Source organism: Chrysemys picta, chromosome 4, assembly GCF_011386835.1.
Source record: "Chrysemys picta bellii isolate R12L10 chromosome 4, ASM1138683v2, whole genome shotgun sequence".
Lineage (NCBI taxonomy): Eukaryota > Metazoa > Chordata > Testudines > Emydidae > Chrysemys > Chrysemys picta.
Genome location: NC_088794.1, coordinates 27,625,901 through 27,653,645, shown reverse-complemented (window position 1 = coordinate 27,653,645; position 27,745 = coordinate 27,625,901). Strand labels below are relative to the sequence as shown.

At 51.3% G+C, this 27,745-nt stretch overlaps 2 protein-coding genes across 11 annotated transcripts in view; both read left to right on the top strand.

Annotated features, from left to right (window-relative positions):
* The window catches only part of RAB3IL1 (RAB3A interacting protein like 1), a 34,735-nt gene extending 20,666 nt beyond the window's left edge, over window positions 1–14,069 (top strand). For 2 of the 10 annotated variants that reach the window (XM_024110649.3, XM_024110654.3), the window contains exons 5-12: window positions 309–524; window positions 2,731–2,856; window positions 4,262–4,400; window positions 4,547–4,659; window positions 5,791–5,814; window positions 8,343–8,442; window positions 9,919–9,985; window positions 10,504–14,069. In XM_024110649.3, the coding sequence (XP_023966417.2) occupies window positions 309–524; window positions 2,731–2,856; window positions 4,262–4,400; window positions 4,547–4,659; window positions 5,791–5,814; window positions 8,343–8,442; window positions 9,919–9,985; window positions 10,504–10,657 (939 nt within the window). In that variant the 3' untranslated portion in view covers window positions 10,658–14,069. Of the gene's footprint in view, window positions 1–308; window positions 525–2,730; window positions 2,857–4,261; window positions 4,401–4,546; window positions 4,660–5,790; window positions 5,815–8,342; window positions 8,443–9,918; window positions 9,986–10,503 lie in introns of those variants that run through there. The other 8 variants (XM_065591843.1, XM_065591845.1, XM_065591842.1 and 5 more) reach the window with 8 other exon arrangements.
* A 376-nt stretch (window positions 14,070–14,445) lies between these two features.
* Window positions 14,446–26,060, top strand: LOC135982939 (uncharacterized). Its single transcript, XM_065591850.1, has 2 exons — window positions 14,446–24,584; window positions 25,248–26,060. The coding sequence occupies exons 1-2, from the start codon at window positions 24,047–24,049 to the stop codon at window positions 25,748–25,750; spliced, it is 1,041 nt and encodes a 346-aa protein (XP_065447922.1). The 5' UTR covers window positions 14,446–24,046; the 3' UTR covers window positions 25,751–26,060.
* Window positions 26,061–27,745: the final 1,685 nt, after the last annotated feature.

Here is a 27,745-nt window from a genome sequence, read left to right as displayed (position 1 = left end):
AGACTTAAATATGCCCTGTCTGCGTAGCCTGGGCCGTTGCGGAGGATGTGGACTGGGAAGGGGCAGGGAAGGCTCTGCAACTTGTTTCTGATCTGTACAGACCCTGCTCCCTGGTTTGAGATTCTGGGACGGGGCACGGGATGGAAGAGCTGGGCAGATGTTGTGGATGGATCAGGAGATGTCTCCTAGGCTGAGTGTGTGGCTGGGTGGTGCGGATGCCCCTGGATCCTGAGCGTGCATTCCCTGCACAGTGCAAGGTACTCTGCTGGGTGGAGGTGGTGGCATTGTTGACTCTCCTTGTCTCCCAGATCGACATGCTGCAAGCAGAGGTAACTGCTTTGAAGACTCTGGTGATCACTTCCACACCTTCCTCTCCAAACCGGGAGCTGCACCCCCAGCTCCAAAGTCCCTCCAAAACTGTCTTCAGGAAAGGGCACGGGCGGAACAAGAGTGCCAGCAGCGCAGTAGTCACAGCCACCAGCCAGAGCTTGCCTGTGGAGTCGGTCAGCAACGAGTGCAAAGAGGTGGGTGAAATCCATTCACCACATCAGCTCTTGGCCCTGCGTGGGCTTGAGCTGGTGGAGGGATCGTCTCAGGGATTTCCCTTGAGGTCTGCAGAGCCCACAGCCTTTCCCCTGCTCCGCGGCTTCAGCGATGTTCACAGTAACGCTATTTGTGGATTAGGAGTCCTCTGAGTCTTGCTGTGCTGGGAGCTGGGGGTTTCTTGGCAAAATCCCAGACTGTGGGGACTTCCCCTTACAGGAGTCACTCCAGTCTGGATTCAGGAGAGAACCTCTGGAAACAACCTGCGTGCCTTTGCAGGACTTTTATGGCTGTATGGATACGGCTCTTAGCACCGCTGGCATCAGGCTGTAAGCACCTACTGAGAACTGGCTTTCCTGATCTGCCTCTGCAGTCTAACAGCTGCTCTGGCTAATGCTGTTTGCTTTGATTTCCCATCTGTCTAGTGTGGACTAGTGGTTAGAGCGCAGGACTGGGAGTTGGAATTTCTGCTTTCTGTTCCTTGGCTCTTCCACTACCTCACTATGTGACCTTGAGTAAGTCACCTTTCCTCCCTGGGTCTCAGTTTCTCTACCTGCAAAGCAGGTTTTGCCTGCCTCCTGAATAGAGCTGGGCAAATAAATACAAACCGCTTTTGTGGATATTCTTTCAACTAAAATCCTGTTAATTTCCTTCACTGAGTTTTATGGCCCCTTTCTTTTGCTCTCCCTAAACACTGATGTGAGTACAACATGAGTCTGCCAGAATTTATCTTTCTGCAAAGAGTGTTGTGACTAGTTGTGTGAACACACCTTTGCACAAGCGTTTGCACTGCCATCTGGAAAACTCCTTGTGGGTGTCAGAGCTGGAGGGATGAAGAAGCAAGTTTGGCATTTGAGCAGGAAGAACAAACGTGGTTGCAGTGGGGGGTGCACATACTTTGCCTCCACTGCCAGGAGCATTGGTGTCTGCAGCATGGAAGCATTTCAAGAGCAGGGAGGCACTTGGCCCATCTGGCTTGTCAGACAGCTAATCAGACCAGGAAGCGGTGACCAAAGAGGACTGGGCTGACCTCTCGGATGACTATTTGTCTGACAGTGACTTCAGTGAATGGCAATGGGGATGGGTGAATTCAATCAGTGCGCTTCAGCAGCTGCTAATATCACTATGTATGGAATTAGAATTACACACACGGAGTCTGGGTGTGAACGTGAGGGGAGAATCAAAGGAAGGGTCTGTTAAATAGCCATGAAGTCTTGCTTCATTGGTTTACATCTACCTCTCTCTTGATCAGGTAGGAAAGAACCCAGATATGTTGACATTTGAAGTCCAAGTATGTAGCCAAATAGAAGGATCCTTCTTGTGGCAATAAGGAAAGAGGCTCCTCTCCCGGCAATGAATCAAAACTCCAGTGAGCTGCTAAACAAGGTGATCCAATCAGGGGCCAGAAGCAATAGCCCCTGACTCAGGTGTCCAGTCAGGCAGCTGCACTGTTGACTCACTGATATCAAACAGCTGAAAGGCTGGCGAAGCCAGTGCCAAGCATTAGCTGAACAATTATGACTTGGGGACAAACTTGTAAAAGTCCTGTTCTGTTTGCGTTCAATTCATAAACCACAAAGGGCTGTGTTTGCTGATGCTGTCAATTGCTTGCTCTAATCATGAGGGTCAGTCACCGAAGGTCTGTAATCAATGGGAAATTCTTGGAGGAAGGTGCTTGTAGAATGTCAAAGATGGTAATTATTTCCCCTTTCTTGCTCACTAAGTGCACAATCCTGGCAAGGTCTCTACTGCGCCCTTGCTCTGGTGTAAACTGTGTCTACACAAGGGATTTCCATTGGTGCAGATAACCAGCTGCCTAAAATCCAGGGCCTACATTTTCAAAAACGTGACTAGTGAATTTGAATGCCTCTGTTTTTAGGTGCCCGCCTTGAAACGTACTTATGGGGCCTCAGGGTTGTGCAACACGTTGGGGAAAATCAGGTTTCTTTAAGGCAGCTCTAGCTGGGCACCCAAAAACTGAGCAACCCCAAATCACTGGCGGCTTCTGAAAACTTAGGCCAATGATATACTGAAAAACCTACGAGCTTTTGAGAGGCACTCGGCGCGCTGACAGGCAGAACTCGAGTTTTCTGTATCTTCTGTCTCACATTTTTGCCTTTCTTTCTCTGCCTGCCCCTCTGAACTGTTTCCTTGTCTGTCTCTCTTCTCTCCACTCGTCCTTCAAAGTTTGGCGTGCCCACTCTCCTCTCTCTGCTCCTCTGTATTGTCCCGGGGAAGGCCATCCACATCACCTACGAGCCAGGCTGGCAGGCCCTGGTGGCAGATTCTTCCTCGTCATCCTCCTTGCGGCAGGTAACCTCTGGAGCTAGAATATATGTGGCACAGAGGACAGGCTAGGGGGAGGGTGGGATTCATCAGCCTCTCACAGCTTCAGCCTTTCAGCTCTTCCTTTCTTTGACACTAACATCCATTTTTTTGTTTCTCTAATTGATTTCCATATTGTGGCGATGGAGTTGTCTCCCGGCACCAGGTGAGCAGTCTCCATAGCATAGAGCTAGTGCACTGTCAGGACAGACTGGGGACTGTGCTGCTTTGTTCACTTACGTTCTTTTCATGCTGGGCTTGTTTTGTCATCCCCCCGCCCCCCCATGCTCCTTTAACAAACTGTAACAGGGTCTGCTGGTTGTTTAAGGACAGGGACAGGCCCAGCATGGTCCTGTCACTGCTGCAGCCTAGAGCCGAGGCATGCTGGGATTTGACATTGGACTGATGGGAATTGTAGAGCATGCTGGGAGCGGGCAGGGAAGCAGGATATAAAATGAGAGATACTAGGGAAGAGGCAAGATCTGCTGTGGGTCCCTCACAGCTGTGAATTTGAGTCCATCTGTAAAGGGGAATAGGTGCAGCAGCTCCCATGCCCTGGAAAGCTGCTCCCTCTCTGCAGAGAACCCATAACAAATGTAACCATTCAGTGCTCTGAAGGAAGGCTGCTTCTTATACCTAGGGTGACCAGATAGAAAGTGTGAAAATTTGGGACAGGGGATGGGGGGTAATAGAAGCCTATTTAAGAAAAAGCCCCAAATATCGGGACTGTCCCTATAAAATCGGGACATCTGGTCACCCTACTTATACCCTGTTTTCCCTTCTATGCATGCCCCACTGCCTACAATCCCCATCATTTCTGGGAACAACAACTCCCAGAATGCCTCAGTTCTGGGCTGCAGCAACTCCAAGGCTGCTGGGTTTGGACCTGTCTTTAAAGGGCCAGCACACCTGCTACACAAATGGATAGAAATGGTGATGGCTATTCACTGAAAGCTTTTCCCTGACTCTCTCCTTTGCTGTATTGACCTTTTTCTCCAAGGGGATTCTGCCTTTATGTCCTGACCTTGGTTGCCATCGCGGGCTAGCCCTGCCTATCCTCTCCTGGGATGAGATGGGAATTTGGTCTATTCATTCGCTCTCTGGCTGCCTCCCCCAGTGGGGACTCTGCCTTGCCTTTGGGGAACTCGGGCATTTCACAGGCCTCGGACTGAGCTACCCTCACTTGGCATGTTAATCTGTCACAGAGATGGTGATGTGGGTGGCAGACAAGGCAGATGCAGAGGTTCCCCTGGGGGCGATCCTGCTTTTCTCCGCAGTTCCTGCTGAGGTTCCAAGGCAGCCTTGTAGTTGGGGAATTGGTGTGTTAACTCTTGTGGTGTCTTTCCCCCTCTCCCCAACCCCACACCTTCTCTCTTCCTGTGTCTCCCCTGAGCTCGCTGCAGGTCGACTCCATCCTATTCGCCGAGTTCCAGGCCTGGAAGGAATCCCCGACTCTGGAAAAATCCTGCTCCTTCCTGGAGAGGATTTACCGGGAAGATGTGGGGCCCTGCCTGGACTTCACCAAACAGGAGGTGAGCACTGGAGCAGAAGCGAGGACTTTGGGGGGTCGCTCTGCTCAGACATTCAGGCTGTATTGATGCTGAGGAGGCGCGCAGTCATCACCTCACTGGACATGAGCTTTGCTGATCTGAATTCAGGTCTGTGTTTCTTGCTGTAGCTATCAGAGCTAGTGCGGGAGGCCGTGGAGCAGAACACGCTCACCATAGAGCCCGTGGCTACCCAGGCACTGCCCGTGGTGAAGGTGTCGGCGATGGAATGTGGCGGACCAAAGTAAGGAACCTCCCAGGTGCTCCCTCAGCCATCACTGACGCTCACATCCAGCCTCCTCCCACACTACAACAGCTTCCATCCCACACATCTGCTCAGCCTTCTGCTGTGTCTCCAGAGCGCTGTCTCAGATCTCTCTAGGGGTCCCATCACCTGAGTATCTGAGCAGTAGTGGGTAGTAGCTGAGTAGTCTGGTGTAGAAACACCTCTTTAGTTAATATTTCACAGTGTGTTTTCCCATCCCAAACCAAGGCCAGCAGCTGGCCTGGATCCAGGCAGTCACCACTAGGGGCTGGTTTTTGAGGCTTTGGAGTCTTCCTGAATTATTTTGGGAGGCTGGAAAAACTACTTGGAGTTCACAAACTTACCGAACGTTTTCTTCCTCTAACTTAAACTCGGGGCTGGGGGAGTCACCCAAGGGTGAGTCGTTTGAAAACATTATCTCTCAAGGACAGAATTTGCTATGTACTGGGGCTAGGAGAACCCCCAGAAGACGAGCCGGCAGGACTGGGTGACCCGCAGATGGTGTTTTTTATTCCTTCCCTCTTGCAATTTCTCCTATGCATGTGTCCCATAGCGTCCAAGTTCACATCACATTTTTGAACCCATGATGCTCTAGGTGGGTTTGAAATGGGGCAAAATGAGCTCACCCATCTCTCCTCCCTATCTTTCACCCCAACCCCTCCTGAGAGTTGCGTCGACTGTTTTCAGAGTCACTACTGTGACAGCTTGGGAATCACTTGTCTGTCTGTGCTCCTGATGTTACAGGGCCTCCGTTCCCCCAGGAAGGGAAGTGGCAGGAAATGGTTCAATTCAGTATCACTGCAAACGGAGAGGGGTCAGACTCCTGAGCTTTACCTTTCTTGATCAAGAGAGAGGATTTCACTTAGCTGTTGTGTTTAGGTCAGCTTGGGTTTTTTTCCTGCTGCTAGCAGCAGCAGCTTCCAAGCCAAAGGTCATCTGTCATGTCAGGCGGCAGTGACCTGAATGACACACAGACTACATGGCAAGCTGTTCCACATTCTCTTTCTTCTCAAAACAAATCACTCTGTGAGTGTTAGTCCCATGCCAAAAACAAGCCATCCTGTGTGTATCCTGACTGGTTGCCTTTTGTTTTTTTGTCTCTTCTCACAGCGGGTTCCGGTCGCAAATTGTAACGTAAGTGATTTTTAGCTAATGATGAAAGATCTCTGATCCATTAACAAGTTACTAACTTACCTGGTTACTAATGGCTTTGAGGCTAGAGTTTAGCCAGTAACTTTTTTAATCCTGTTAATGCTGGAAGGTGAATTGAAGGTCCCACTTATAACAGTCTTTGGGACAAATGGCCTAAAAGTGACTAGTGATTTTTGGGCCCAACTTCTAGAGACGCCTAGTTTCTGGAGGGTGAGTGCTCAGCGCTCTCTGAAAATCCTCTCCCTTTAATATGTCTCAAACACTAGGCGGCCCAAATCACTCCTCACTTCAGTAGGCCAGGCTTCTGCTTTTATTGTTTAGCCCGTGTTTGTCTGTTTAAATCCCCTGCTAGTGGGGGAGAGAAGATAATGAAACAGGCTCACAAGCCCTCCTGAACATTTGGTGTCACATTTCCTATCTCGCTGATTCTTCCTGCCTGATTCGTGGCCATCCTAGCTACTTTTACAGCTAAGGAGTGATGCCAATGTCCAGCTCAGAGGCGCGGGGACTGAGAAGGATGTGACGATGGTTAAATGCTGAGAAATACCAGGAAATCCCTATTGGGCGGCATGAAGTGGTGCTGGAAACGTTCCCTGGAATTTTTCAACAAATGCTGGAAACTGGATTTCTCTTTACAGACAGTTGAAAAGAGTCAGAGAAGATCAGGAGACTCCAACATCTCCTGGCCTTTGATGTGGAAAGACTCCCATCAATTTCAGTGGGCTTTGGCTCAGGCCCCATCTGATTAAAAGGGACTCTGGAGGGGGCTATAACTTCACTGCCTCCAAGATACTAACTGCAAGCGAGATGCTCAGTGGAGCATAATCATTGGGTATAATCAGCGGTGAGCCCCAGTGTATAGTCCATGTGGTCATTCAATGAAGATGCCAGACCACATGGGCGTTCCGCCCTTTTTGCAGATGGGATTTAATTTATAAACCTTTTCTTGTTTAAGTTCGTGTTTGAAGTTAAAAGTTAATGTTTGAACTTGGCCTCTGTGTGACATGGCACAGGTTAGAACTGACCGACTCTGTGCTGTGGGTTCTAGCAGAATAAGCTTCCCGGAAAAACACACGTTAAAGGACAATGAAGAAATGATTCACTGATTGGAAAAGAAGACATGCATAAGGGGAGGTTAAAGGAGCTATGTAGTAGCATGCTGCCAGAGAGTATTACATATCCCCTTTGTGGCTGGACCGTAGAAGAGGTTATCAGCCTTCAACTATCTCCAGATAATGGAGTTAGTCCTTTGTAGCTCAAATGCTAGAGGCTTGTGTTTTGAAACTGGGTTCAATTCCCAGTGAGTAGTTGTGTGCACAGAGACAGATGATGAGGAACTTTGGTAAAACTCCCATTGGCTCCAGTGAAAACTCTGCTTGAGTAAGGACTCCAGGCTTTGGCTCTGAACTGGACATGAGCCAAGGGAAGAGCAGAGTTATTCTGGACTTACACCAGTGTGACTGAGCTCAGGATCTGGCCTTTGGTTTATAAATACCTTCAGTGTAACAACAGTATAAACTGAGAAAGGGGAAAGTTCCCAGGCTCAGAAGATGGTAGGACAAAGAGCAATGACTTTAAAGATGAGGAAGAAGGTGGTCTAGGAGGGATGCTCAGAGCAACGGAGCAGTGAAGGGGATGGTCAAAGCATTGTTGCTACAGAGTTCAAGAGAAGGTTGGAGACTAGGTTAATGAGAATAAAATAGTGAGAGACCCTGCAAAATGCAGGGATCAGACTGGGTGGTCCAAGTGGCTCTGGTCCATCAGGGAATCTGTATTATGGAGGGAATATGTCCTAACCCCACTACTCCCACTGTGATAATAGTAGAATGGAACAACTTAAATATCTGAGTAGTCAGAGTATGGATTGTATGTGCCATGTTTCTGCGTGGAGAAACTGAACCGCAATCTGAGCTTGGCCACAGACCTCCTGATGTGCACTAGACCTGGTCTCGGAGCGATCCGGAGAGCTGTCGTATAGCACTCTGACCAAACAGATTGAGCCCTGAGTGGTGATGAAGGAACAGCCCCCTCCCCTCACAGGGCATAGAGACCCTTTTCCTAAGGCCGAGTAACCCCAAGTGCATGTATGATGGAGTGGGTGCAGAGAACAGACAGAACTCTTTACACTCGTTACATTGCTTCATCCTAATGTCTAACAGCTTTTCTCCTGGCCTGTTGCCAGCACTGCATGTCCTTCTGGTTTCAGACCATACAGGGGGAGCCCTGGCATGCAGGGCCCTGTATCAGTTTACCTGGTGATTGTGTAGCTCCTGGTGCCTCCTGTGCAAATGTAGGATGAGAAGTCTCCTGTACTTGCCCCTTCCTGCAGCTTTTATTGAATTGTTTCTGGCAGCAGAGAACTCAAATCCCACCTTCCTCTTTCCTGTCCTGGGCTCTGATTGACTCAGACCTGGCTGCTGGGGTTTGGCTTGAGGAAGCTGCCAGCTGCCATGCTCTGCTCCTCCAGGAGCTATCCTTCACTGAAGCACTGTTTTCCTTTCTCCCTACAGGAAGTGCGCTCTGAGTGGCCTGTCCCGAGCCTGCAAACACCGCATCAAGCTGGGGGATTCTGGGAACTATTATTACATCTCACCATCCTGCAGGGCCAGGGTGAGTCCTCCAGCATCCCAGGGGCCATCTTTTCTCCCCAGCTCCTTCCAGGAACTGAAACAGATTAATCCCTGGTGTAGCTCCACGGAAGACAGTAGGGGCAAATTTGGCTGATAGAGTTGGATTGGCTCTCAGTCAGTCTGCATTGATCGCTGCTACCCACCCCTGTTTCTCAGGGTATGATACCGTGCAGTGGTCTGGGTTATGTTACTCATTTAAGGCAACAGTAACTTTCAAAATATGTCTTTACTTCTCTCTTCTCCATGATTTGATTCTCTGTGAAGGTTTGATTTTGTCAAACACTATAATTCACTGTTCCTTGAATGCTGGGTTTCATTACTGTGCAGTGGAGAGCAAGTGACTAAGGCTGTTCTGGAAGCAGACTCTCCTTTTACTCTGGAGGGCACTGAAAAAGTAAATTATTCCGTATTATTATGGCCCTGATTCAGCAAAGTACTTAAACAAATGGTTATGCTCAGCTCTCTTCAGCAAAGCTATCAAGCATTTGCCTAAAAGATAACCATGTGTTTAAATGCTTTGCTGTCTTGGGGCCTAAAGGAGCAAATCATTCCCTACAGCAGTCCCTGTCTGGGGTAGGGCTGTGGGGGATATTGGTAATAGAGCTCAAACTTTGTCACTTTAACAAAAACAGTCCAATTTAGCACAACTCCTCCTTGCACAAACAGTGTAGTTTTTCACTAGGGCTTTTTCAAACAAAAGAAATTCTTGTGTTGTAAAACTTCTTTCAGCAGAGCTCAGTTGTTCCTTTCAAGTCTGAATGTTCACAAAGTGCAAAGGTCTTGTAATTCTGGCCCAGGATGTTTCAGTTACACATATTGTAGTGAAACTGGCTGGCCCCTGCTCATCTTCACACAGCCTTAATTTCTGGTACTGAATACACATAAATATCTGCCTCTCTCCTAACTCTCATCCCTGGCTGAAAATACACAGGACTTAGAAAGCTCTTTTCATCCATAATTCTCAAAGTACTGCAGTATTGCTGCAGATGAGGAGATAGGGCCCCAGAGAGATGAAGTGACTTGCTCAAGGTCACACAGTGCCTCAGTGGCAGAGCAGAAATTAGACCCCACAGCCCTTTACTTCCAGTCTAGCCCCGTGTCTGCACTTCCCTTGCCTATCCCACTTTACTCTCCTCCTCCTGCCAGGGGGAGTCCCATGGGTTCGCACCAGGATTTCCAAAGTGACAGTAGTGCTGGGCATCCATTGCTCCCATTGACTCCAGCTGGAGTTGCGGATGCTCTGCACTTGTGAAAAATCAGCCTTGTGAGCATAGAGGATGATGCCAAAGCACTGAGATGGGTGGTGGCGATACCAAACCCTGCAGCCTTAAGGAAGAGGGATCCTCTGGCCAGCGTATCTGCCTTTGCTTTGGCCAGCCCCTGCTGTGCTATTAATTATTATTATTGTTGTTGAGGCCGTTTTACAGCAGTGTCTTTCTCTCTCTCTCTCTCCTAGATCACAGCCGTATGCAACTTCTTCACCTACATTCGCTACATCCAGCAGGGCTTGGTGAGACAGGATGGTAAGAGGCAGCCGGTGGCCCCCAGCAGAGGCTTGGGGGTCAGTGGGAGCTATTGCGGAGGCTGCTCCCTGTTGCAGAAAGGGACTGGGCTCCTAATGCTCAGTGAAGGGAGGCGAGAGGGCAGGAGGGACTTTCCCTCAGCCTAGTGAATGCTCTGGAGGGATGGAAGGGCCCCAGTCTAGCTGAATGGGAGGGAGATGTGGAGAGCTCTAGAGGGGTTGAGAGAGAGAGGTCAGTAAAGGGGCAGGGAAGCAAGGGAGAGGGACAAGAGGCCTGAGGTGGGACGGGCAGGAGAGGGGTGGAGAAGGAAGGGAGGTGCCCACACTGAGCTTTGGGGGGCTATGCCCCATGCTGCAGGGCTGGCTGAGCAGGATGGCCCTAGTCCTATGGCTCAATCCAGTCCATGAGTACGCTCTGTGTGGACCGATGTCCCACTCATAGGGGAGGGGGCTGAGCCAGGTAGCTCGCATGGCACCTAGTGTGGGGCTAGCTAACCCTCCTGCCCCTTTGCTTTGCAGTGGAGCTGATGTACTGGGAAATCATGCGGCTCAGGAGGGAAATGTCCATGGCCAAGCTGGGCTTCTACCCCAGTGCGATGTAGGCTGGGCCTCGCCGTCTGAAGGGAGCTGCCCCAGCACGAACGTCACGTACTCCAGCAGACAGACAGACTGAGGCAGCGCATCTACGCCGACGGGGTTCCCTCCTTCTCCCAGCCTGACGTGAACCGCAGAGGGGAGGAGCAGAGTTCCCCCGTCCAAAGGCCTCCTTGCTGCCGTTCTCACAGTGACTATGAGATGCAGACACCCTCACCTCCCCCCAGAGATGGGCCGGTCCTTTGAGCTCTGGGGGGTGGCCAGCGCTAAGTTCTGTCCATAGTGGACCCTTTTCTCTATGCTGCCTATAGCCAGTTTTTTTAATTTTATACACAATCTTGCTTCTGCGGATTTTCCGAGACCTGCTGTGCACGAGGCGGGTCCTGGGCTCCTCTGTTTGGCAGAGGGTCCTTTTGCACCGAACTGCAGCTGGGCCTTCTCACATCCACCCCTCTGCCTGAGCGAGGCAGGGGTGCAGTATTGCTCGGCTATGCCCCCAGCAAATGCCAGCACCGCACAGTAATCTCACTGAGAGCCATGCAAAGCATGTTTTCCAAGTGCTTCCCTGCTCCTCTGGCAGTCACCTGTAGGAGTCACTTTCCATTCGCTCAGTCACAAAGAGGGGTTTGATTCTCTTTTCAGCTCAGGGTTTGGTTTTGTAACCCAGCTCAGAGCTGCCGCTGGGAGAGCTACAGCGTAGGCCAAAGCTCCATGCCTGGGGCCTCGGTCGCAGTGCAAATGGAAATTGCAGAACAGAAACTTGGCCACAGCTATGCTGAGGTTGGCTGTACAAGGCTGCAGACACTGTCTCTTCAGGTCCTTGTGAGGCAGCGGTGCCCGGCTATGGTCACTGCAGGAATGAGCATCTCCCTATTGCTTTGCTATAAACCCCAGCCAAGGACAGATGCCTCCTAGCCACTCCTGTTTCTAGGCTGCGGCCTCAGGCATTCACCTCCCTGCTGTCTCAATATAAACTCCAGCCTGGGGCTGTCTCCTCTCTGGCTTTTCTTATAGCCCCCAACTCAGGCCGTTGCTACTCAGTGGCCAGTTATAGGCTCTGGCCCTGGGCATTCACTTCTGTGCTGCTCCATTATAGATTAAGGCCAGAAGGAACCATTAAATCATATAGTTTGACCTCCTGTATAACAGAGGCTGTAGAATTTCACCCAGCGACTCCTGTATTGGACCCAAGCCTTGCCAGTGCTTCGGGGTGAAAGTAACTTAAGGCACTTACTGGTACGCAGGGCAGCCGGGGTCCTGAGTAAGGTTCGGGGGGCGGGGCTGGGGCCAGACTCCCCCAGCCAGCCCTTCATTTAAAGGGCCTGGGGCTCCTGGACGTCTCTGTCAATGCTACCCCGGGGCTCCAGCAGTGATTTAAAGGGCCTGCGGCTCTGGCTGCAGTAGCGGTAGCTGGGAGCCCCTGGCCCTTTAAATCACCGCCGGAGCCCCATGGTAGAGGCAGCAGCACCTTGGAGCCCCAGGGCTCTGGTGGCGATTTAAAGGGCAGGGGGCTCCGGCTGCTATTGGGAGCCCCGGGCCCTTTTAAATTGCTGGGCCCCAGGGAAGCTGCCCCCTGTGGTACGGTCGGCTGTGTACCGGCTCTTACCGGTACACAGGACCGGACCGGCTTACTTTCACCTCTGCAGTGCTTTCTTAATGGTCTCCCAGCTCCCCAGCAGGGAGCCCTGAGACACCACTGCATGTGGGTGACAGCGCCTGGGGCAACCATTTCCTAGGCCCCCCTGCAGCTCACATCTCCCCTCCCACTGTCATTAATATAGGATCATATGCAGTAGTGCTGGGAGGGCCTGATCCAAAGCTCATTGAAATCCTTGGGCTTCCAGTAGCTTGGGCTCAGACCTTAAATATACATGGTGCTTTACAGAACCTTGCAAAGCCATGATCCTTGCCTTGGAGTGTTTTTATAATTGAATAATTAACCTCGTCTACTATGTCATCGTCTTGGCTGCCATCCTGTGCTGTTGTATCATCTCACCTGGCGCTGCTGAGCCGCGTTTCTCTGTGATGTAACTCCACTGCCATCAGCAGAGCCGCGAATCAGCCCGTCGGCACCCAGACTCAGATAGTCTGTGATGTCAGAGCCTCTCCCCGGAGGAGCTGCTACACAAGTAACCTGATCACGTGCAAAGGAAAACGCTGTGCCTGAGTCGCCTTCTGTTCTGCTTTGTGTTTGTCTGGGACAGGGAGGCAAATGGCAATAGAACCTCTGGGCTGTTTGCAGGTCAGCAGATGCCTCGTTGCATAAGAGCCTCTTGAGCGTGGGTCAGCAATCCTGGGAGAGGCACTCCTTTCATCACGCGAATGTTGGCTGCACCCTGCTGCTCTGCCTGGTGGCCCTTGGTGCCACCCTGATGGCATACAGTGGCACTTGCAAGCAAAGGGTTGGTCAGTAAGTGAAACTCAAGTCCTGCTCCCCAGGAGGGTAGCTGGGAGGAGGATGCTGGAAATGCTCCCATGGTACCTACCTCTTCCTGCTTAGAATAGGGCTGGTCTGAAACACCAGCACCCAGTTGTGGCCCCACTGCTTGGCTCTGCTTCAGCAGCCATGAGCCATAGTGGGATTGCAAGGTCTAATTCCTCTTCAGCAACTGGGTGCCCTGGAAATCCTCACTCTGATCCTGGCTGAAAAAATATTAGCTGTTTTCTGCAAGGGAAGGTGTTTTACACTGTGAATTACAGGCCTGGAGAGTGAGCGTTTAGGGACGAGCTAGGCTGGGTGCCAGCGTTTGGGCTGGTGTGAATCAGCATCTCTCTGAGGCCTTGGCTACACTGGCGCTGTACAGTGCTGCAACTTGCTGCGCTCAGGGGTGTGAAAACGCCCCCCTCCCCCCGAGCGCAGCGAGTGCAGCGCTGTAAAGCACCAGTGTGATCAGAGCCTGCAGCGCTGCATGCTCACTCGCAGCGCTGCAAGCTACTCCCCTTGGAGAGGTGGAGTACATACAGCGCTGCGAGAGCTCTGTCGCAGTGCTGGCGGCGCGACTACACTCGCGCTTCACAGCGCTGCCGCGGCAGCGCCGTGAATTCCCAAGTGCAGCCAAGGCCTGAGTCCAGTGGAGCTATTCTGATTTACACCACCTGTGATGAGGGAAAGCTGAGAATGTCCTCCTCAGAGTCAGATTTCAGCTCTTTCCTTGCAGTTCCACCTGGATCTATTTTGCTTTGGTTCCTGCTGTAAATTGCTATGTGATGTTGTTGTGTGCTGTTAACTGGCTGCGGTGTTCCAGCCTGGAGGTCACTGCAGGTCAGCAGTGGGTGAGATGATCCTTCTGTGTAGATTTTCCTATCAGTTTGTAAAGTGCTTCGGAATGAAAGGAGTTAGAGAATTGCAAGCTGTTATTGGTCTAGACACTTTGTTTTAAATGTAAGACAAAAACAATGTGTTAATTACTCTGAAATTGCTCAATTTAAACAGCAAGATGGCTGCACTCTGCTCTTTATAAAGGAAAATAAATCTTTGCCTAGAGGAAGAATCACAATTCCAGACTCCGTATTTGGCTTGGCCACATCAAGGAGGGCAGGGAAGCAGTTTAGTGGCCAAAATGAGGATCCAAATAGCTCTGTGGTGATAAGCTGGTCTAAGGCTCCTCAGGATGAGCTTACGTAGGGGCTCGTGGATTGGTGTGGAGTTGCTGCCCATTGTGCCCCACCCTGGGTTCCTGCACTGCTTAGACTAGGACAGGGGTCGGCAGCCTTTCAGACGTGGTGTGTCGAGTCTTCATTTATTCACTCTGATTTAAGGTTTCGCGTGCTGGTAATACATTTTAACGTTTTTAGAAGGTCTCTTTCTATAAGTCTATAATATATAACTAAACTATTGTCGTATGTAAAGTAAATAAGGTTTTTAAAATGTTTAAGAAGCTTCATTTAAAATTAAATTAAAATGCAGAGCCCCCCGGACCTGTGGCCAGGACCTGGGCAGCGTGAGTGCCACTGAAAATCAGTTCGCATGCTGCCTTCGGCACGGGTGCCATAGGTTGCCTACCCCTGGACTAGGAGATGGTGCCACTGTAGCAGGGGTGGGCAAACTTTTTGGCCTGAGGGCCACATCTGGGTGGGGAAATTGTATGCAGGGCCATGAATGTAGGGCTGGGGCAGGAGGGTTGGGGTTCAGGAGGACTGTGGGGTGCAGAAGGAGGCTCAAGGCGGGGGGTGGGAGTGCAGGGTGCAGGAGGGGTTCGGGGTGCAGGCTCCAGCCTGGCAACACTTACCTCGAGTGGTCCGGGGTGGCAGCAGCGTGGCTAATGCAAGCTCCCTGCCTGCCCTGGCCCCATGCCGCTCCCAGAAGTGGCCAGCATGTCCAGCAGTGGCTTATGGGGGTGGGGCAGGTGGCTTCGCCACGTGCTGCCCTTGCCTGTGGGTACCACCCCCGAAGCTCCCATTGGCAGTGGTTCCACATTCCCGGCCAATGGGAGCTGCGGGGGGCGGTGCCTGCAGGTGAGGACAGCGCACAGAGCCCTCTGCCCCCTCACTTCCCCAGGGGCCGCAGGGATGTAGTGCTGGCCGCTTCTGGGAGCGGCATGGGGCCAAGGTAGGCAGGGAGCCTGCCTGAGCCCCGCTGCGCCACGGGGTTGGCAATCCCGCAGGCCGAATTGAAAGCCCTGATGGGTCGGATCTGGCCTGCGGGCCATAGTGTGCCCTCTCCTGCACTATAGGAACTGGCAAATCAAAGGTACTGGAACTGCAGTATTGCAATAGGAACAGGGGATACCATGGTACTGTTACATAAAGAATGGAATGGCAGTGATTGTGTAACCAGTTCAGGAGAATGTGGGTCTTTGCCTCCCTCTAGTGGCATAGGATGCTTATGTGACTGTTACCCAATCGGACCAGGAGAGTTAACTCTTTAGCTCAAGGAGTAGATGCTAGAGCTGAAGATTGTTGGGTTCAAACCTCACTGTTGTCTGATGGGGGTAGATTGGTTATAATTGTTTTACTGGTAGGGCAAATGCGGAGTTTTAAGGGGGTTTGCAGCACTACACCTTCACTTCTGACCATGTGGGACCTGGTGACTGGGAAAGGAACTCAGCAAATCAAAGGTGAACAAGGTGCAGGGTGAGATCAGAGCAGAAAAGTGTCCAGAAATGTGCTACATTAGAGTTTAAATCATCCGCAGCATCAGGCTCACCCTCAGCCTCCAGTGGGGACTAGCTGCAAGCGGTCACCTCGGATGAGCTTACACAGCAGCCAAATGCCATTCCCCATCACTGCTGGGGTTGAAGATGCCCTGGAGGTCAGTTCTCACCTAAATATAAAAGGATCCTGGGACGTTTTCAGCTCTACACGTGAGTTGCCAATACATGTGTCCTAAGGCCATGGTCTTATAGCAACTCATTCACTTCAACAGACCTGGAGCCTGCTCGTATAGAGTCAACAGCCAAACTCCCCTTGACTTCAGTACAGGCAGGGGAGGCCAATACCAGCCCATTCCCATTCATTTGTGCATGGTCTCCCCAGCATTGGAGCTTTGGCAGGCATGAGACTGAGGTGTGGAACAGCACGGCCTCCACTGCTGGTTAGAGCAGGAACAGCTGAATGAGAGCTCATTCTCATGCAGAATTAGTGCGGGTAACAAAGGGGTGACTGGGAGCCAAAGTCATTTGTGAGGATCTGGACAGTCAAGTCTCTCTCTGTATTCCACTGAATGAAGAGTCTCGCCTGCTCTGTGACCTGGCCTGTTTCTCCTTGCTCTGGCAGGAACCAAGCAAGAGACACTTCCTGGTGTTACAGCCTGACAGCGGAAGTTGCTCTTCATTTTGTGGAGGCAGCATAACCACCAGGAACCCCTCTCCTATGGGACTGCTGCCTCATAACACCTGTCTATTTGTAGGATCCCCACCTACAGGGCTGCACGGGATGGACTGTCTGTCCCAGAAACTCACCTATTCAATGATCCTCTTTTCCCAATTACACCGTTTCCCCAGCAGGACCAATGCTCCTAGCATTCTACCTTCAGTAGGTGGGTGTGGGACCAGCATTGGGGCCCGGGCATATCAGTGATTACCTTTGAAAATGGGCCCCCAATGATGGGGAGTGAGGGTTCCCCAGCATTTAGCCTCCTTTCTCCTGTGTCATTACAGCACATTAGACTCTCCTGCACTAAAGCAGTGGGTGATCCCAGCCCATGACTTTGGGATCCAATGGGATTCTAGGACAGGGCCTGTCTCGTCTTTCAGCAGCCCACTGGAAGGGGTAGACGCGACTGTTCTCCTGGGTGCATCATCATCACCTTACCAGTATTGTCCTATTTAAACAGCCTCTTCCTGAGAGTGGGGTGGCCTTTCTCGCCTCAGCACTGTTTTACTCCTCCTAAGCCTGTCTCCCCTCCAGCTGCAAAAGAAACATTACCTTTTCAACGTGGAGCTTCCATGCATTTGCCTTCCCCACGGAGGAGGGTTAGTCCTAATGCAGAGGCAATTTAGCTTCCTACACGCCTGGGGGAAGTGCCAAGAGTGAACTCACCTGCTGAGTGCATCTAGATCCCTGCTGAGGCCAGATTTACCCAGCAGCTGGGGCTTGATTTGATTAACGAGGGTAATTATCTGGAGGAAGAGACCACACACACACTCAGGCTGGGAACACAGGGGCAGACTCCACCCCATGCCAGCACAGGAACAGAGGGAAATCATTCAGATACTGTGGTCGATGGGTCAGCCTCCAGCATAGCTCTCAGGCCTGCCTTACACTGCCCCAGCACCTGGCTGCTGTGAGCCATTGCAGGGGCACAGCGGATCTACCGTGGCCTGTCCCACCTCCAGCCTGCCTGTGCCCTGCCTCGCCATGCCCTCTGTGCCTGGTGCTCGGGCGGTGGCAGGGTAGAGGGGCACAGCTGCAGTATGGACCTTCTCTGCCACGTTTAGTCCTTGGGAGGGGAAACGATCTCAGGGTGGGCCTATGGCCTTTTTTGTGCCAGCTGAGCTAGTGCAAAGGGGCTCTGCGCAAGGATGAATGAAGCCCTTACTCCACCAAGAGGGAACTGAGGCTAAGCTGCAAGGGGTTTCCAGAGGACAGACACTAGCCAGAAACAGATGGGCTGTGCCTGCTCCTTCCGTCCCAAAGTATCCCTCTGATTTCAATTGAAGCTTGACTGAAAGATGCTTCTTTTCTCCCGAGCAGAAATGAAATCGGATACAGCCCCCTTGGGCCACTTTCATGATGGTTCCTTCTAGAAGAGCGAGGAACAGCGGCTGGTGCAACAGTTATCCTCCCCACAGAGCGCCTGCATGTTCCTGGAGAGAGTATGGCAGCTCCCTGCCAGCGGGTGCCGATCTTGCACTGGGCACACTGCCTACTGTAACGCCAATAAGGTACCGTGCGTGCCGCTGCAGAGCCTGCCTGGAAAAGCAGGTGTAAGTCTCAGCCAGCAGATGTGTTAGATTGTTAGATGTCCCTAGGCCCAGCGCGTGGCTATTCCCTACAGCGTATCACCTGGTGTGAGACGTCCCAACTGCTGAGTCTCCATCCACTTCCCTCAGGATTCTTACAGCTTAATCTGCTATCCAAACTTGTGCATCTTCGCAGGCCTAGAGTTTCACCTGGGCTCAGATTGGCACAAAACAACCACTCTTCAGCCTTTCCTTCCTCCTCCTCTGGCACTGTCCCACAGGGAAGGCTCAGGAGGGTTGTGCACCCCCATCTTGCTTCACACTGTGCACAGTGTTTCCATGGGAATGTTAATGGTGCACCTTAGAATGCTTTTAATCAGTCAAAATACAGGTCACAACCAGGAGCAGCACAAAGAGTGAACTGTAAGGATTCCCCTTTGGGAAAGGAAATAAAAACAGGGATTTAAGTAAACACTGGTTTAGAAGGGTTTTGGTGTGAAGGGTTGGAGGTTCATACTGATCCTAAAGCAGGGGTGATAGAGGGTCCAATACCCGCCTTGGGCTTAACTGTTCCCACAGTCACACCCTTGGGCTCCTACATCTACGGGCTCGCATGGGGCATAGGTCAGGGCAGAAGTTGGTCCTGAGCCCATAAAGGCCCAGTTCTACCCTCAAATACATGAGTGAAGCACTCTTGTAATCCCATCGATTCCTAGATCCCTTGCTGTGTCTCTCTCCCTGTAGTCCCCTCTCGCCTGTCTGTGGCAGTTGGTATGTTCACGGCAGACCTGAGGGGGTATCAAATAGCATCAAATTCATGAATTTCTTCCCTATTAAAAATGGCCACCATTTCCCCTGCCTTTCCATAGGGCTGAAGAAATAGGCTGCCTTTGGTCAAGGTGGCTGTTGTTTCCCTCAAGCTTCTGGGTGTGGAGGCTGGGCTGTAGTAACGATGGCTACCAGCCAGTGCCGGTGTCTTTCAGTCATTGTCCTTTTCCCTTGTGACCTGCCCAAGTCCCTCAGGCTTTATTCATTCTTATTGCCACCAAGGTGACCAGTAGTTACTGAGTAAGAAGGGATGGTGCGGGGCAGCTGGGGAGTTACTCCAGCAGGTTGGGGCTGGAGGTTGTCTCTGGCAGACCTCTGCTGTTAGACAACTCTGGGGTGAGATGGTGGATGAGCTCCCAGAGCGTATGTCACCTGCTGGTCTGTGCCACAGCAGTCGGTAACCCTAGAGATGTGGGTAGGGGGGCCTAAAGGAAATCTGGCTTCCACTCTTGCATGGTTCTTTTGTCCAGGATGCTTTGGAAATTCTGTACTGTGATCAGGGCTGGTGCCAGTGTGGCTGCTGGGATTCCTGAGATGAGAGCTAGAGGGGATGGTTAGAGTTGGCAGCACTCTGACTTCTGAGCTTCCTGGGGTAGCCCTGGGGACACTTAGTACCTTCAGACACAGCCAAGTCCTTCCCTCTCTGGAAATATCTGGGAAGGAAATCAGAAAGAAAACTGTCCATGGCTGTGCAGGAGCAACAGGCAGGAAGGCTACCAGGGCTGTACTGATTCCTGTGACAACAGTAAGACAGCGAGGGCCTGGTTCTGATCTCACATCAGCCTTACAGCTCTCTCTCGCTTGGTGGATTTACACCACCATAAATGGGAGGAGAATCAGCCCTTGGGACTCTTCTGCGAGGTGGCACTGAAGGTCCGAGTCCCCAGATCAGAGAACAGAAATGGTGTTAGAATGGATCAAACAGACTTTTTATAGGCACAGAGAGCAAGAATGCAAGGGTGTCCTCACTACAGGCCTAACAACAAGCTCAGTGTACATCTGGAGTCACTCCACTGAAGGTCATGGAGTTATTCTAGAATTACACCTGTGTGGGTGAGATCAGAACTGGGCCCTTTGGCATGTAATGTGTAGCTGAGAATCAGCCACTCATTCCTCCCAGTACAGAGGGCTGAGTCTAGAAATATCACTGCTCCCCGCCCTCCCCCCAAGTGATGTATCCATGCAGAGGCAGGCATGGGGGCCGGTGACCTCTTTGGTTTTGCTTTCCCCAGGGTGCTCTCCACATGGGGTCCATCATCCCTATGCTTTATACTCGCTCCTCAGATGAGCTGTGTGAGTGGAATTCTCCTTGCAGCTTGTCATAAACAATTGAGTGATGTGTAGATCTCCTTCCGTGGGAGCAGAGGCCACCACACTCCCAGCCCTTGCCAGCAGGGGGCATGGGTGCTACACCAGTAATTGGACATGCATCTGCTGCAGAGGTGGCAGCATTTCATTGGTAAACCAACTGACCACCCCATTCACAGAGCATTTTGTAGAATGCTTGGAGATCCTTCAGGTGCTGTGTACATGGAAAGTGATTTATTAATCTGAATAGTTTGTGATAGATTGTAACCTCTCCTGGGCAAGGACTGTCGCTCATGCTCCGTACAGCACTTAGCACAATGGGGCCTCTTAGTATAATAATAGTAGTAGTAATAGCTCTGATATTTTCCATTTCCCCACTAGGTGGCACTATAGATGAGGCATACACAGCTCCCACAGGCAGCTTGGTTACATGTTAGGGCAGGGGTAGGCAACGCGAGCTGATTTTCAGTGGCACTCATACTGCCCAGGTCCTGGCCACCGGTCTGGGGGGCTCTGCATTTTAATTTAATTTTAAATGAAGCTTCTTAAACATTTTAAAAACCTTATTTACTTTACATACAACAATAGTTTAGTTATATATTATAGACTTATAGAAAGAGACCTTCTAAAAACGTTAACATGTATTACTGGCATGCAAAACCTTAAATACGAGTGAATAAATGAAGACTTCGGCACACCACTTCTGAAAGGTTGCTGACCCCTGAGTTAGGGTGTGATACAGAATGATCCTATAGGGATAGGCAGCTCATTATAAATTTCAGGAAGTTGTAAATTAAGTCCCTTAACTCCATTTCTTTCTCTCTGAAAATGCAGTGTCCAATGTTAGGGAACTGTGAGGTTTGGGTCCTGACTACCCAAGAAACAGCCTCTCCTCCTGCTCCATCCTGATAACCTGCTTTACCCACTTATAGGGGTTTTTCACCCAACTCTTTAGCACAGCACAGAGAATGGTTCCTGCTGCTGGCTTTCTGGATGCCTGACCTTGGAACATGGGCAGTGGGGTCTGCGCTCTCTGCTGGCATGGCTGCAGAGTAGGGACAAAGGTCCCTCCAGGCCGTAGCCAGACTGGTACTCAAAGAATACAGAGGATTTACAGGGAACAAAGTAGGCTCCTTCTGCAGTGGGGACTGGGGAGAGGGATAGAGAGACAGTGAAGGGAATTGGCCACTGACTCTATAGCAAAGGAAACTGGGTTGTAGACTGTACAGAGTATGAACAAACTCCCTGATATGGTCGTTGGAATGTGCAAAATGCCCTGAAATCTGTGTTGGGGCAGCCTGGATTTTAACCCTCCTAACTAAAGGCAGGAGATTGCCACTGCAGCCTTAACTCTGACCCCCTCATGCATCTGCATTACAACACGGTCGCACAATACGCAGGCCCGATTCTCTGCTCCCCTAGCCCAGCATCAATCAGAGGTAACCACTGAAGTCTATGGTCTTACAGCTGTGTGGAGCTGACATAAGTGAAAAACTAATCAGGCTCCCAGCATGGTCACTGTCACAGGAGTGCTTTGTAAAAGAGAGAGTGGTTATTAATAGAGAAAGTGGCAGTAGGTGGTACTCAAGAATGCGCCACATAGTTCTTGGGCTTTGTAGGACCAATAAAACTACATATTGGTGAGCGCAACATTGCTTTACATGCATCTCTAGTTAACAGACTCTAGTTCTCGCCAGTTAACACACACTGGCACCGAAGACAGCCTGTTTTCCTAGGCCTAAAGTACAAAATAAACTTGCTGTCTCAGCCACAGTGCAGTGGCCTGTATTGATAAATGTGGGCTGTCCCTAGCTAATCATGGTTTTCCAGGCACAAACGGAATGCATGGAGAGTGACCAGACAAGAAAGGACACAGTGTGCATGTGTGTGATCTGAAACCGTGCACTGAGCGGAATGCCACATGGCTGCTAATCTCTGCAGATTTAGAAATGTAAAGATCATCCCCGGTACACAGCTACAGTAGATGCACCTTATTTGTCACATCACCCTGCTATCACAGCCCACTGCAATATGCTCGGATGAAAATTTTTGAGCAGTTGCCTTGCCTGGGGGCTTTCCATAGCCGACAGCCAGATGCTCCAGGTTTTACCTGTCGGATCCTGTCTCCAGGTAGCCAGATCCACCCTGGGAATCAGGAGACTATTGCAGGGGGACAAAGTGGTCCAGGAAGTGGCTGAGAAGATGTCTGTGGGGAGCTGGTGGATGTGGGCGTTCTCGCACAGGATCCAGAAGAGAGTTACCTTTGCCAGCTCTTCTCTCTGCTGGGAGGTGTAGCTAATGTGTAGTGCCCAGCTAAGTAACGCTGACATAAGCATCTCTTCCCTGTGATAAATCCTGGGTGGCCTGAGGAATCTGAGGAAGCTAATGCTGTGATCACCCAGTGCTGGAATTCTGAGCTGGCATTTGGGGACTGAATGACAAAGTGCTGCTTTGTCACAGGACCTCTCACCTGTCCCCATCAAACAGAGCCTAGAACTGCTTCCCTAGCAGGCAGGCCAGGAGCTCACCCATCTCCTCACGTGTATTACACTAGGGATGGGTGGATGACTGTGCCATTGCTCCCACCCTCGGCCAGCATTAAAGGTTTGATTTTCAGAGGTGCTGAGCCACCTGTACCTGCCACTGAAGTGAGTCAGAGCTCTGGAAGCCCCGTGATTTCCAGGCAAAGGGCCATTCCCTGCCAGCTGGAGTTTGATCCTAGCATTAGTTTCTGTTTGCTGTATAAGCTTTATTGGAAGTTTCCCAAGGTCAGGGCTGCTCTTATATAAATCTACGTATGCATTAACTTGGCTTAGGCCTTGGCTACACTGGCGCTGTACAGCGCTGCAACTTGCTGCGCTCAGGGGTGTGAAAATGCCCCCCCCCGAGTGCAGCGCTGTAAAACTCCAGTGTAATCAGCGCCTGCAGCGCTGCACGCTCGCTCGCAGCACTGCAAGCTATTCCCCTCGGAGAGGTGGAGTACTTGCAGCGCTGCGAGAGAGCTCTCGCAGCACTGGCGGTGCGACTACACTCGCGCTTCACAGCGCTGCTGCGGCAACACTGCCGCGGGAGCGCTGTGAATCCCCAAGTGTAGCCAAGGCCTTAGTGTGTAGCATTCTCGGCCTGTCTTTGATAAGAGCAGGGTCTGCTGAGCGGGGAGGTGTGAGAGAACAGCCAAGAAATATGTGGTGGCAACTATGGGTCTGATGCAACGCTCACTGAAGTCAGGGCAAATCTGTCCCCTGGCTTCAGTAGGAGTTGGTTGGGCAGCTCCAAACTGTTGCCCCTGACTTGGAGATATGCACTGATGATCTTGCAGGTCTCCTGGTAGCAGCATTCCTCACTCCAGGAGGGGCTGAGCTGGTGGATGGCTGCAGGGACTCTCTCGTTCTCCCTCAGGAACACAGCCGCCAGGACCTGTCTTCCTAAATGCTATTCAAATCTCGAGTGCCCTGGGGAGGGAAGAGGCCATTAAAGCAGGAATTCTAATATCACTTCAGTGAAATCCTCAGCACTGAAAGCCAGCTCCCCCCATGTGCTGCTGACCTGACAGGAGCAGCTAGACCAAGACTGCACTCTGCAGGCCATTGCACAGATAGAATAAGGCCTGGTCTACACTACGAGATTAGGTCGACTTTAGCAGCGTTAAATCGAATTAAGCCTGGACACGTTCACACGACGAAGCCCTTTCTTTCGACTTAAAGGGCCCTTTAAACCGGTTTCTTTACACCACCTTCGACGAGGGGATTAGCGATAAAATCGGCCTTTGCTGGTCGGAATTGGGGTAGTGTGGACAGAATTCGACGTTATTGGCCTCCGGGAGCTATCCCACAGTGCTTCATTGTGACCGCTCTGGACAGCACTCTCAACTCAGATGCACTGACCAGGTAGACAGGAAAAGACCCGCGAACGTTTGAATTTCATTTCCTGTTTGCCCAGCGTGGAGAGCACAGGTAACCACGCAGAGCTCATCAGCACAGGTAACCGTGATGGAGTCCCAGGATCGCAAAAGAGCTCCAGCATGGACCGAACGGGAGGTACGGGATCTGCTCGCCATATGGGGAGATGAATCAGTGCTAGCTGAACTCCGTAGCAGTAAAAGAAATGGCAAAGTATTAGAAAAGGTCTCCAAGGCCATGAAGGACCAAGGCCATAACAGGGACACCCAGCAGTGCCGTGTGAAAATTAAGGAGCTACGGCAAGACTACCACAAAGCCAGAGAAGCAAATGGAAGGTCTGGGGCAGAGCCGCAAACTTGCCGCTTCTACGCGGAGCTGCCTGCCATTCTAGGGGGTGCAGCCATCACTACCCCAACCGTGTGCTATGACTCCCTCACTGGAGAAACACACAGGGAAGAGGGTTCGGGGAATGAGGAAGATGAGGATGGAGGTAATGTAGGTAGCTCACAGCAGCAAGGAAGCGGAGAAACCGGTTTCCCCAACAGCCAGGATATGTTTGTCACCCTGGACCTGGAACCAGTAACCCCCGAACTCACCCAAGACCCTGAGGGCACACAGGGGACCTCTGGTGAGTGTACCTTTGTAAATATTACACATGGTTTAAAAGCAAGCGTGTTTAATGATTAATGATTAATTTGCCCTGGCAATTGCGGCCAGTACAGCTACTGGAAAAGTCTGTTAACGTGTATGGGGATGGAGCAGAAATCCTCCAGGGACATCTCCAGAAAGGTCTCCTTCATGTACTCCCAAAGCCTTTGCAAAAGGTTTCTGGGGAGGGCTGCCTTATCCCGTCCGCCATGGTAGGACACTTTCGCACGCCAGGCCAGTAGCACGTAGTCTGGAATCATTGCATAACAAAGCATGGCAGCGTATGGTCCCGGTGTTTACTTGGGTTTGTGCTGCATGTTAACCCGGAAACCGCAGCCCCTCCTTTTACATTGAAAACCCATTTTAAATGGCCAACCCAATTCATCCTTGATATGGGAAATGAGGGCGCTGCTGTTTGAAACCATTCCCACATGTTAAGAAGGTTAAAAAAGCCAAAAGACTGTGGCTTACCATGGCTGCCTGCAAGCCAAAATCTGTTGTCTGGCACTGCGTGAGTGATCTCTCATACCAAACTGGCAGGCCCTCACTATAAGAGGAAAAATGCGACCTTGTAACGAAAGAGTGTACCCATTGTTCTCTACAATGTGTCTTTTTTAACCACCTCTCCCTTCTCCTCCACCAGCTGCAAATGTTTCTCCTTCACAGAGGCTAGTGAACATTAGAAAGAGAAAACGGAGGACGCGGGACGATATGTTCACGGAGCTCCAGATGTCCTCCCACGCTGATAGAGCACAGCAGAATGCGTGGAGGCAGTCAATGTCAGACATGAGAAAAGCACAATATGAACGAGAGGAGAGGTGGCGGGCTGAATCGCGGGATGAACAGAGCAAGTTGCGGGCTGAAGATGATAGGTGGCGTCAGCTTGCAGACAGAAGGCAAGAGTCGATGCTCCGTCTGCTGGAGCATCAAACTGATATGCTCCAGCATATGGTTGAGCTGCAGGAAAGGCAGCAGGAGCAGAGACCACCGCTACAGCCCCTGTGTAACCAACAGCCCTCCTCCCCAAGTTCCATAGCCTCCTCACCCAGACGCCCAAGAACACGGTGGGGGGGCCTCCGGCCACCCAGTCACTCCACCCCAGATGATTGCCCAAGCATCAGAAGGCTGGCCTTCAATAAGAGTTAAAGTTTTAAAATGCAGTGTGTCCTTTTCCTTCCCTCCTCCCCCACCCATCCCAGGCTACCTTGGCAATTATCCCCCTACTTGTGTGAGGAATTAATAAAGAATGCATGAATGTGAAATAACAATGACTTTATTGCCTCTGCAAGCGGTGCTCAAAGTGGGGAGGGGAAGGTGGGGTGGTTGGTTTACAGGGAAGTAGAGTGAACCAGGTGGGGGGGGGGTGGAGGGTTCATCAAGGAGAAACAAACAGATGTTTCACACCGTAGCCTGGCCAGTCACAAAACTCGTTTTCAAAGCTTCTCTGATGCGCACCGCGCCCTGCTGTGCTCCTCTAACCGCCCTGGTGTCTGGCTGCGCGTAATCAGCAGCCAGGCGATTTGCCTCAACCTCCCACCCTGCCATAAATGTCTCCCCCTTACTCTCACAGATATTGTGGAGCGCACAGCAAGCAGCAATAACAATGGGGATATTCTTTTCGCTGAGGTCTGAGCGAGTCAGTAAGCTGCGCCAGCGCGCTTTTAAACGTCCAAATGCACATTCCACCACCATTCGGCACTTGCTCAGCCTGTAGTTGAACAGGTCCTGACTCCTGTCCAGGCTGCCTGTGTACGGCTTCATGAGCCATGGCATTAAGGGGTAGGCTGGGTCCCCAAGGATCACGATAGGCATTTCAACATCCCCAACGGTTACTTTCTGGTCCGGGAAGAAAGACCCTTCCTTCAGCTTTCGAAACAGAGCAGAGTTCCTGAAGACGCGAGCATCATGTACCTTTCCTGGCCATCCCGCGTTGATGTTGGTGAAACGTCCCTTGTGATCCACCAGGGCTTGCAGCAGCATTGAAAAGTACCCCTTGCGGTTTATGTACTCGGTGGCTTGGTGCTCCGGTGACAAGATAGGGATATGGGTTCCGTCTATGGCCCCACCACAGTTTGGGAATCCCATTTCAGCAAAACCATCCACTATTGCCTGCACGTTGCCCAGAGTCACTACCCTTGATATCACCAGGTCTTTCATTGCCCTGGCAACTTGGATCACAGCAGCCCCCACAGTAGATTTGCCCACTGCAAATTGATTCCCGACTGACTGGTAGCTGTCTGGCGTTACAAGCTTCCACAGGGCTATCGCCACTCGCTTCTCAACTGTGAGGGCTGCTCTCATCCTGGTATTCTGGCGCTTCAGGGCAGGGGAAAGCAAGTCACAAAGTTCCATGAAAGTGCCCTTACGCATGCGAAAGTTTCGCAGCCACTGGGAATCGTCCCACACCTGCAGGACGATGCGCTCCCACCAGTCTGTGCTTGTTTCCCGTGCCCAGAATCGGGCGTTCCACGGCATGAACCTGCCCCAGTAACACCATGATTTCCACATTGCTGGGGCCTGTGCCTTGTGAGAGGTCTATGTCCATGTCAATTTCCTCACCACTCTATCTTCGCCGCGCTGCAATCGCCTCCTTGGCTGGTCCGGGTTTCGCCTTGGAATGTCCTGGCTCTGCATATACTCCAGGACAATGCACGTGGTGTTCATAGTGCTCATAATTGCCACGGTGATCTGAGCGGGCTCCATGATCCCAGTTCTAGCTATGGCGCCTGGTCTGAAAAAAGGCGCGAAACTAGTATCTGATGGACCAGGGGAGGGAGGGAGGGCCGAGTGATGACATGGCGTACAGGTACAGGGAATTAAAATCAAGAAAGGTGGCTGTGCATCAGGGAGAAACACAAACAACTGTCACACAGAATGGTCCCCCCAAAGATTAAACTGAAAACCCTGGGTTTAGCAGGCTGTTGATTTCACGGAGGAAGGGGAAGCAAATGAATACAGAACAAATCTATTTTTTACATCTTAAGCTGGCAGCCGACGGTGCAGCATGACTGATAGCCTCTGCAGTACGATGACGATGGATACCAATCGTAATATACCATCTTCTACCAAAAGGCAAAGGGCTGGTGCAATGCAGCCATACGGCTGCTAGCCCCACAGCTACCAGTCATGCTGCACCATCTA